General features: G+C 27.4%; 2 protein-coding genes across 2 annotated transcripts in view; both read left to right on the forward strand.

Annotated features, from left to right (window-relative positions):
- Positions 1-207: 207 nt before the first annotated feature.
- LOC126847787 (kelch-like protein 28) lies at positions 208-2,028 on the forward strand. Its single transcript, XM_050588185.1, has 6 exons — positions 208-273; positions 418-512; positions 620-929; positions 1,009-1,158; positions 1,318-1,573; positions 1,644-2,028. The coding sequence occupies exons 3-6, from the start codon at positions 747-749 to the stop codon at positions 1,829-1,831; spliced, it is 777 nt and encodes a 258-aa protein (XP_050444142.1). The 5' UTR covers positions 208-273; positions 418-512; positions 620-746; the 3' UTR covers positions 1,832-2,028.
- A 796-nt stretch (positions 2,029-2,824) lies between these two features.
- LOC126847788 (zinc finger protein 665-like) overlaps positions 2,825-11,214 on the forward strand; it is a gene marked incomplete at its 3' end in the record, with an annotated part of 10,283 nt that continues 1,893 nt past the window's right edge. Inside the window, exons 1-5 of the mRNA XM_050588187.1 lie at positions 2,825-3,424; positions 3,899-4,066; positions 4,598-4,777; positions 5,759-5,938; positions 7,033-8,040. Coding sequence (XP_050444144.1) covers positions 3,918-4,066; positions 4,598-4,777; positions 5,759-5,938; positions 7,033-8,040 — 1,517 coding nt within the window. The remainder of the gene's footprint in view (positions 3,425-3,898; positions 4,067-4,597; positions 4,778-5,758; positions 5,939-7,032; positions 8,041-11,214) is intronic.

Here is an 11,214-nt window from a genome sequence, read left to right on the forward strand (position 1 = left end):
GATGATTTAGTAATTGATTCTGAGGAAAAGGTATATTTGTTGAAACTTAAAAAAAAATTACTTATTTTAACGTTGCTTCTATTACAATTATTTAATAATAATTTATGAGTTTATTTTAGATTTTTGATTTTATCATTGGTTGGATACGCTTTAATACAGACGAACGTAATGACTTGTTACCGTTTCTTATAAAATTGTTACGTTTACCTTTAATTTCAAAAAAAGGACTACAAAGGATTTATAATGAACCATTAGTGAGAAATAATAATGATGGTAAGTATGTATTGTTGATTTTCCAATCGGGGCAACATTGAATCTAAATTGTGCCCTCTGTTTGTATATACAATAGTGCCTATAGGTGAAATATATTGATGATGTGTCTTTTGAATAAATATTATTACTGTTATGCTTTTCCAGTTAAGACAGGCATGTTAGAAAATATCATTAATACTTACATAAATTCAAAACCATCATATACTCAAGGGAGATGTACTCAAATTGAAGCATCAAATGTATGTAGACATTTTAAAACTAGATTTTTACATGTTATACATGGTACACAATAAGTGCACTAGTTATGTGCTTGTATCAACTTACATTTGTATATATGTGTATTCAGATTATTTTTGCAATTACGGTCATTCAAACGGTGGGGGTTCCTATGTAAAGTATATGGAAACGATAATGACCTAAGATGAAAATCAAGCGAACATTTACATTTTTTGCCTCCCCGTAAAGCCGCAACGATGGTAGTCTCTGAAAATGGGATAATACTTGCCATTGGTGGTTTAAACGAGTCTGGTGAATTGACCAATCTTATAGATGAGCTTGATCTTAAGTTAAAATCAAAACAATGGGTTTCTACATGGCCATTGAATCAACCACGAACAAATTTTGCTGTTTGCACTTACAAGCAGTACATATATGTTGTACGTATTAATTTGATTGTAGTTAACATAACGAATACACCTTGTTTACAAGAAAATTATTTTTTTTTTTACGATAAAGGTTGGAGGCTATGATGACTCAAATCACAATTGTTTGACTTCTGTAGAATACTATGATACAAATTCAAAAGTATGGACGGAAATTACTGAACCGATGCTCACTGCTCGAGCCTTGTGCAGTGCTGTAGTATTTAATAATAAATTATACGTTGTAAGTAAAAAACCATTTAACCATAAACACCATGCCTAACTACAAAACAAGTTTCTACTTATATTTTATTAATTTGTATGAAAAATGATTGTAAAATATTCATTTCACAAATAATTATGGTTTGTAAGAATTTGATTCAAGTTTTATTGTTTTTTGTAGTTTGGTGGACGTACTGAACGTTATTGTAGTTCTCTTGCAACTGTAGAGTACTATGATTTTGAAAAGAAACGCTGGAAACAACTCGATCCTATGCCGGTATGTAATTTTAGCATGAGTATATCAAGAATTGATAACGTCATTTATCTCATTGGTGGTTCTAATGCATGCCGTCGACGAGTTTTTAAGTTTGATTTACAACATTTCAAATGGAACGAAATGCCTAACGTGAACATGGTTTGCTATGGAGATTGCTCAAGTCTGTATATATTTAATCAAGTATATAAAATATAATACATTTTTTTACTCATAAATATTATAAAATGCAGGTGTTGGTGTCATGAAAAACGACTTATTCGTGTTTGTGAATAATGGAGGAATATTTCATTGTGAACGATATGACAGAGGAAAAAATCAATGGCAATTAGTGGACAGGGCAGGAGAGCAAACAGATGAATTTTGTCATATGATTACTTTTAATGATATTGCTCTTAAGTCCTATGGTATATATTTGTAATACTATATTTTTTATATACCGTTTTGTTGTTACTTTGGGAGAACTTCATTGTGTAAGATATGACACAGAAAAAAAAAAACATGGCATCTAGTTGACAGAGCAAGAGAGTAAAATCAAATGATTTTTGACAAAATATTATTGCTTTTAGTAATGTTATGCTGAAAATATCGTGGTACTCACTTATAATATTATTTTGTATTAATAAAATCTTATAAGTAAAAATTGGTTTCAAAATTGATTATTTATTTTTTTGGCCTTTTATTTTGATTGCAAACTATACAGTACGTACTTATGGCATAAAGTAATTATTGGGCAGTATGAAACATTACATTTAATTGTGATAGCAACACTATCAGAACTATTATTAAAAAACTTCATGAGTCTTTTCTCTTGTGCCAACCATGCCTTAGTTTAAACATCTATAGGTAATGTAAGAGTCACAGATTAATTAAACGTCAAAAATGTATTCATTCAAGTTGTGGTAAGGTTATACATCAATGTACTGCACAGTCCATTCTAATAAAAACTCTTTTATAGTTTATACAAAATTACATAGTAATATCTTACATAAAAACCCCTGATTAAAACCGATTAATCAGATATACCGTCAAAATAACTTCAAACGACACGTAGGACCACCGACTACGTCACCGTCGGCAAAGAAATTGTCCGTAGACTCACAACATCATCTACCACCAAGACGGCGTTACTTGTATTTTCAATTCAAACGTGTCAATCAAATGGGAACACTCAAAAAGAATAACATAATAAGCAAACTGTAATCAAGTTGATGAATGTCCAAACCGTCAGCCTACAGAAATAAAAAAACAAACTCAAATTACCAAAACGTAAAATTGTTAAGTAGTTATTAAGCGTCTCTCTCTGTCTTCCCGAATAATAATACCGTATCGTGGTACCTAATTGCATTATATAAAAAAATGTACAGAAAAAGATAATACAGAAATAATTTTTTTTTTTGTAATAATTATAATGTTAAATAGTAATTTTACAAGTCGGCGAAAGCTGTTTCCACAACGAATATAGACTTAGGTAAACGCATTAATACATGTTATAGAATGACGATGAAGGTAAATTTACAATAAGATTCGAAACCGAAGCTGGGAATTTGATCTGTTTGCCACAGAAAACGCGCGAAAGATTACCTCCACCCGAGTCGTTATCACACTCGTTATCATACAAACACACATTATCACAAATCTGTCTAGAAAATTTTCGGCGTTGTCCTGCAGTTCGCGTTATAAAACCTACATTAAATACAAATTTTGTTGTTGTTAATAATTGAGATTACTTTTTATATGCACTCGGACTTTCTTTGAATTATAACTAGTTACATTTGATTTAGCGCCATAGAAACAACTTGTTTTCATTATTGTTGCTACGGGTCCGATTCGTGAGAATCTCTAGTTTTTAATTTTAATATTGTTAAATTTCATGATAAATACCTAACGTATTGCGCCGTGTTTCGTTATTTCGTTTTAATTTGCGTTACAATTGAGTTTTGTCTTGCCTGTAATTCATTTATTATAAGTTTTTAGTAGCAGCCCTGGACGGCGGTTTACGTTTCTACGTTGTGTGAGTACCTACCGTTGTATTTCTAATTTATTTACATTATTGCCGTGTTTTCTGTTTTCCATTCACTCAGAATATTGTTGCTTGTGAGTAAATAGAATCTTAATATATTTGTGTTTTTTTTTATTACTTATTATTCACTCAGAGTTGAGTTGAGTGACTCAGGATCAACGCCACTTTAAATTAATCTTGTTGGCAAAATGATCTATCGTCTATCTTTAATTTTTATCGTGTTAGCTTCTTACCTACAAGTCATATTTGTAGTTTTGTGTTATTCATCTAATTTAAGTAAACTAAAATTTAGTTTTAAATGTGTAAAAAAACAAAATATACCATTGCAAACTCGATTGGGTTTTTATTTTTCAAATAGTGATAACTAAATTATTCTTATAGTAAAATTGTGTAATTAAGTCGTTCTATTCAACCTCTATGCAAATATGACATAGAAACACAACTAATGTTAAATGTCAATTATAGAGTTTGGAAGCTATTTAATATGTTGAAAATTAAACATGAAAATGATGAAACAGAACAACACTCCTTTCAAGTCATTGCACCCAGACCCTTAGATGTGCAGTTCAAAAACAATGAAATTTCTACAATAGAGGAGTATTTGGTAAAGAATGAAGTGGACAATACTTATGAGTAAGGCGATTTTTATTACCATTTTTTTTTTACTAGATAAAACAATTAGGCTTTTGTTACTATGTCGTCCTCCGTAATTAAAAAAAATATATATAATTGTTGATGTCCTAATTCATTTTCAAAATAGTATTAATGATATTGTTTTAACAATTATTCTCGACGTTATAAGAAGTAAAGAGAAATGGTGAATGAAACACAGTTTAAAATCAAAATATATTTAATTCAGCTGTGTTATTCATCTAATTTAAGTAAATTAATATTTCGTTTTAAATGATTAAAAAGTACAAAATACACCACTGAAAACTTGGTTGGTTTTTATTTTTTAACAATGTAAACTAAATTGTTCTTTATTTTTTTAAATATATTTAAGCCTCGTTAACTTAGACTATTAGCTGTCTTCTTTAGTATATCATTATTATTACAAATAATTGTTACTAAATAAAATAGTTAAAATTAGGTAGTCATGTCGTCCTATTAATCCTCTATGCATATATGGCATAGAAATAAAACTAAGTTTAATATTAATTATAGAGTTTTGAAGCGACATAATGTGTTGAAAATTAAACAAGAAACTGATGAAACAGAAGAACACTCCTTTGAAAACTCGTTTGAAGTCATTGAACCTAAACCGTTAAATGTGCAGTTAAAAAAAAATGAAATTTCAACAACAGAGGAGAATTTAGTAAAGAATGAAGGTGACAATACTCATGAGTAAGGCGATTTTTATTACCATTTTTTTTTTATTAAATAAAACAATTCAGTTTTTGTAATGATGTCGTCCTCCTCTATAAACCCGTCGTTGGTATCGATATTATTGTTTCGCAGACATTTAACTTAAATTAGAAACCAATTCTTTATATAATAAAAGATTGTTTTAAAACTACATCTACCTCTTACCAATATAATGTTAAATCAAAATACCAAAAAAAATAAACTTGTAAACATCTATTTGTGGGTATGATAACCGGTCAAAGTCTGCAGTACCGCTTTATGTTAGCGTTCATCCTCACGAGACTTACTGTGTTATATATATTATATATATATATATATATAAATAATATATAGAAAACATTTATACATTTTTTTTTCATTATTTTATATAATGGACAAAAAGTGTAAACAAGTGTCATTTTTTATTATAAAAATTGTATTTTAATAGTTATAAAAAAAAAATAATTTAATAAGTACTGGAGTTTGTTTAATTTCTGTAAAATTAGTTTTTTTACACAATCAAAAATGTATTATAAGTTAAATGGACAATTTTTATGAAATAAACTTTAAGTAATCTAACTTAAAACTAAACCATAAACTAACTTTTATTGGATATAACTAGGTAAACACTTTTACCTCAGTTGTATATCTCCTAACCGGAATTATTGGTTGTATCCAAAAAGATACAATGTCCTAATAGTTAATGTAGTACATAAATAGTTAAATACTTAAAACCTTATAAAAATAATTAAAAATTAGATACATTTATTTTTAAAATAATGTAAACTAAATTGTTCTTTATTTTTTTAAATATATTTAAGCCTCGTTAACTTAGGCCATTAGCTGTCTTCTTTAGTATATCATTATTATTACAAATATTTGTTACTAAATAAAATAGTTGGAATTATGTAGTTAATCGTCCTAATTAACCTCTATGCATATATAGCACAGAAATACAACTTAGTTAAATGTTAATTACAGAGTTTTGAAGCAGTATAATATGTTGCAAATCAAACAAGAAAATGATGAAACAGAAGAGCATTCCTTTGAAAAATCGTTTGAAGTCATTGAACCTAAACCGTTAGATGTGCAGTTCAAAAACCATGAAATTTCAACAACAGAGGAGAATTTAGTAAAGAATGAAGGTGACAATACTTATGGGTAAGGCAATTTTTATTAATATTTTTTTTATCCTAAATATAACTATTAAACTTTTGTTATTACTCCGTCCTCCTCTATGAACCTGTCATTGGTATCGATGTTTGTGTTTCTCTGACATTTAACTTATAATAGGAACCACTTCTTCATATAATAATAGATTGTTTCAAAACTTCATCTACCTCTTATCAATATAATGTTAAATCAAAATACCAAAAAAAAAAATAAAATTCTTAACATCTATTTGTGGGTATGATGACCTGTCAAAGTTTGCAGTACCGCATTTTGTTAGCGTATGTTTGCACAAGACATACTGTGTTATATAAATATAAATGTAAAGAAATTTATTCATACATTTTTTTCATTCTTTTATATAACGGACAAAAAATTAGTATAAGTGTAATTTTTTATTGTAAAAACTTTATTTTAACAGTTATAAAGAAAAATAATTTAATAAGTACTAGGGTTTGTTTAATTTCTATAAAATTAAATTTTTTTTACAATAATAAATGTATAAAGTTAAATGAAAATTTTTTATGAAATATAAGTAATCTAACTTACAACTAAACCATAAACTAACTTTTATTGGATATAACTAGATAAACACTTTTACCTCAGTTGCACTTCTCCTAAACGGAATTATTGGTTGTATCCAAAATGATACCTACAATATCCTAATAGTAAAATACTTAAAACTTTATAAACATAATTTAAAATTGGATACATTTAACTTATTTTCTTTTTTAACAATATATCTTAATTAATACAAATAAACATACTTACATACATAGTTCAAAGACTAAAACCTACTCTACGTAAATAATAAAATATTAATTAAGATATGCTTTATTGTTTTTTTTATCTTAATAGATAGATGAAGTGGTGTATCTTTAAAGATACCCACTATTATGAAAAGCGTTTCATTAAAACAAAAATGTCAAAAATTAACTTTACAGGTCTTAATTAATATTAATACATTAATAGAATTATTTCTTCCAAATGATGCGTTGGACATTTAACATTACTAACATATTTGTTGTATAACATCTAAATATATTGATCTTAAATTATTCTGCTTTGTTTCATACGTTTGGCAGTATTAATTTTCCGTGTAATGCGACGGATACCTCAATTAATACAAAAACCGTGGATTGCAATTTTATTGAAACTATAAAAAACAATTCTGAGCAAAATATATACAAAATACGTCGGTTCGACTGCAACATGTGTCAAAAGAGGTTTACAACCAAAAGTAATATAATCCGGCATATTGCGCAATCACATTCCAGTACTTCCATTGGAAAGAAAGCGCCTCAAAAAAATAATGTCAATCATCGAAACAAAAATGGCCTCTATAATTGTGGCATTTGTTTAAAAAGTTTTTCGTCAATATCAAGTCTGAGAAGACATTGGCGCATTCATACGGACGAAAAGCCATTTAAATGCAATGTTTGTGAAAAAACATTTTGTCAACAGACTTCCCTCAAAAGTCATAAAAGTATACATACCGGCGAAAAACCCTTCAAATGCAATATCTGTGAAAAAACATTCGGTCACCAGTCTTCCCTCTACAATCATAAAAGTATACATACCGGCGAGAAACCCTTCAAATGCAATACCTGTGAAAAGACATTTGGTCACCAGTCTTCCCTCAAAATTCACAAAAGGATACATACCGGTGAAAAGCCCTTCAAATGCGATGTCTGTGGAAAAACATTCGGTGTTCAGTCTTTACTCAAAACTCACGAAAGGATACATACCGAAGAGAAACCTTTTAAATGCAATGTGTGTGCAAAAACATTCAGACAACAACCTCACCTCAACAATCATAAAAGGATACATACCGGAGAGAAACCCTTCAAATGCGATGTCTGTGGAAAAACATTTGGTGTTCAGTCTTCACTCAAAACTCACGAAAGGATACATACCGAAGAGAAACGTTTTAAATGCAATGTGTGTGCAAAAACATTCAGACAACAATCTCACCTCAACAATCATAAAAGGATACATATTGGTGGGGTACGATATAAATGCTCCGCCTGTGAAAAATCGTATGGTCACCAAGATTCACTCAAAAGGCATCAAGCAAAAGTACACGACTCATAGCCTCAATAACTTCACGTGGCTATTTGGCATTTTTTTAAAATAGTTTTCCAGTATCTATTTGTTATTATTTTACTTACGGTTTAATTTTTTTTATTAGTTTTCTTTTAATTGGTTTATTATGACTATTGTTTAACCGATCATTAACATAGCTAAGTCGTTTTCGATTTAATTTTTTAATGGATCACATGAATTGTTTAGTTTCTATATTTTTATAATGTAATTTTTAAATTGCATATTTTACACACGCAATTTAGTAAAAAATATTGTTACTATTCTTATTTTATTATAAAATGTTAGTAGTCTTTTATAATTACACTATTGTCTTTGAAGATAATTTAAAAATAAAATATGTAAGTTTATATTTGAAAATTGACTATTAATTAAATATATTTATATATTTTTATCCTACTTATCTTGTTTATGAAAATATTTTTTTATCTTTTAATTATTTTAAATTTTGGTTTTATCATTTGTATGACTGTTTATCTTATTCTTTGTACTACTTATATATTGTATGTAGTTTTGTGTTGCGTTGTTTACACATGGAAAATAATGTTTACGTGCTATGGTTACTATTATTCATTAAATTGTGGTATTAGTCTACTATAAAAACGTTAAATATAATGTTGATATCAATAGTACTTATTTAGCTTCGTTTTTTGGAGAATAAAATATATAAAATTATGAAATTTACTAATTATTTCTAAACTTTTTGTAATAAATTAAATACACTCAATGTGAAACGTATCCATCCGAGTACAGTAATAAAACGGAAGCACTCCTTTTAGTTTTGTACAACAGAAAAAGTTCACAATACGTTTCTTCTTAATAATAAATGTGTACAAAATGATGACTTTTATTATATATTTTTCCAATACCACTCTCTGTCACACGGTGTCAATATCCAGCAAACAAATTGAGCAATAAGATGATGGCTTCAAGGTCTCCCACCAACTCGGGCACGTCGAACAAAAACGCCTCGTCTTCTTCCTTGTGTAGGCAATATTTAAGAAAAAAGATTTTTCTTAAATTTTGACTATGTCAACTAATTTACCATTTTTTACTTTAAAGATTTGATTAAAAACTGGTCTAGCATAGTTGTTTCGTTGAAAAAAATACTGTAAAATGAAATCAATATAGAACTCGCCGTTGTTTTTTTAAGCTATTGCTGTGTTCACAAAAAATATTGAAGTAAACAAAATTTATAAATTATACGTTTTCGTTTTGGAATAAAATTATTTAAATTACCTAAATTGTTAGCTAGGCATAGTATTTTTTGGTTTTATTTATAAAAAATATTTTTTAATAGTGAACATGTAAGAAAATAATAGTTTTAAATATAATATTTTTTACACGATTTTAAAACTTTTAAGAAGGATACTATACTAATTTCAGTAAATGATTATAAAACATCTCATGTATTGCTAATGGTTTGAACTTATAGTGTTAGAGAAAGGGTTCGACGAAAATCACGGGAAAAAAGAAGGACAGTGCTAAGAAAAAGAACTAACTTAATGGTTTATAAAAATAATAAATAAATATTACAAATGTAATAAAGAAAGTGCACATTAGGCAACTACTAACTGTACTGTCTATACTATACTTGAATGTATTTTATCGCCAACTATAATAATCAACAAATTATAAATATCAAAATAATGTTTGCTAACTTTAAATTGACATAATGGTATTAATAAGAATAAAAATTAAACGAGTTTAAATAGGGATCATGTTTTATACGATTTTTTAGTACTTTAGTGCAGCTCTTACATACAAAAATTAAACCCCTATTGAATTTTTTAGACTCATCTGGTCTACTATAATTTTTATCTCAAAAATGTTTAAAAAAAACTTTCAGTATTACTTTTTAAATATCTATTAAAATTTCCATATTCAAAAATTTTTTATAGAAAATATTTTTTTTACCAAAAGATATAGAGAAATATGTGGAATTCTAATAAATTAAATTTATTATGAAATAGCTTTTAAAATATATATGACAAAAACATTTTTCGTTTGACTGTCTCGGAGAATGATTTTTTTTTTTTTTAATTGCTTTTGTAATTACAAATTATAGTACTATCCTTAAGCACTTTAAACGATGATTCCTTTATCATGGCCACTTAATATATCATAGTGTTTAATAAGAAATTAATTTTTTTTTTCATAATGCTTTTATACAATTTGATCTCAATTTTTCACAATTTATTTTACACCCTTCCAACAAGTTTTTTTTTTGGATAGAAATTTTCGAATTCTAAATGGTAACACGTACATTTCAATATCAACTTAAATTGAGAAAAATATACTACAATATTGACCAGTCAAAATTGTAGTTTTGAATACTAAAAGCCTGTTTCGAATAATTATTTTTAAGTTTTTTTTTTTTTGAGGTTTTAAGTTTAGGGCCTATGTCAGTATCAAAAGTTGCTATAAAAAAAAAACTTGATTGGCAGGGGGTGGGAAATCAGATACTATTCAAAAAACGACTAAAAGAAGAGTAAAGGAAAAAATTAAAAATATGATAATCAATTTACATGACAGGACCAAAATAAATGAAAAAAAAAAATGATTTACTGACGAAAAACATTATTTTCGTCGGAACAGACTAGCTGATTGAGTTTCAAAAAGTTGCTCGAGAATGCTCCAAATGTTTGTTCGTATTTGGCGTTTGGGCGCTTGTACTAATAAAAATAATGTGAAATTACCCAGGCTCTCTGATGAGACTCTTCTTGTATTGTTATTTCCTGGGCTTTAACTTTTTATTATAAAATAAATAAATCATTAGTTTTATCAAATATTTTTTTTAATTTTCCAAAAAAAAATTCTTAAATACTCCAAAAAAAACGTATAAGGAATGTAATCTGTAATGGTACTGTTATCTACTTTTAGGTGTATATTACTACACGGTCATATTATACAATGAACCAGTAAAAATATATAATGTAAATAGAAATCGTGTATAAAATTGTATATAAAATGTATAGCTGTATATAATTTATAAACATACTATAATCGGTATCAATTGGTCGACCTTCTGTAACTAAATATAAACAACAAAATTAGGTTTCAAAATAAATTGATACTTGTGTAGGTAATAAAAATAATTTCTCCATGGATTTAACTTCTTTTAATTCAATTCGTTATTTAATTAGAAGCCACAAAATGTGATA

Source organism: Adelges cooleyi, unplaced genomic scaffold (assembly GCF_023614345.1).
Source record: "Adelges cooleyi isolate 19-005CV unplaced genomic scaffold, UGA_ACOO_1.1 ACOO_flye_CR_arks_rails_tigmint_CR_PRNA_12, whole genome shotgun sequence".
Taxonomy (NCBI): Eukaryota; Metazoa; Arthropoda; class Insecta; order Hemiptera; family Adelgidae; genus Adelges; species Adelges cooleyi.

Bases quoted from the DNA above. Each gene is read 5' to 3' on its own strand.
- LOC126847787 (XM_050588185.1), top strand. From the start codon at position 747: ATGGTAGTCTCTGAAAATGGGATAATACTTGCCATTGGTGGTTTAAAC. The intron at 1,159-1,317 runs GTAAGTAAAAAA...TGTTTTTTGTAG, and splicing joins TTAATAATAAATTATACGTT to TTTGGTGGACGTACTGAACG. The intron at 1,574-1,643 runs GTCTGTATATAT...TATAAAATGCAG, and splicing joins TTGCTATGGAGATTGCTCAA to GTGTTGGTGTCATGAAAAAC.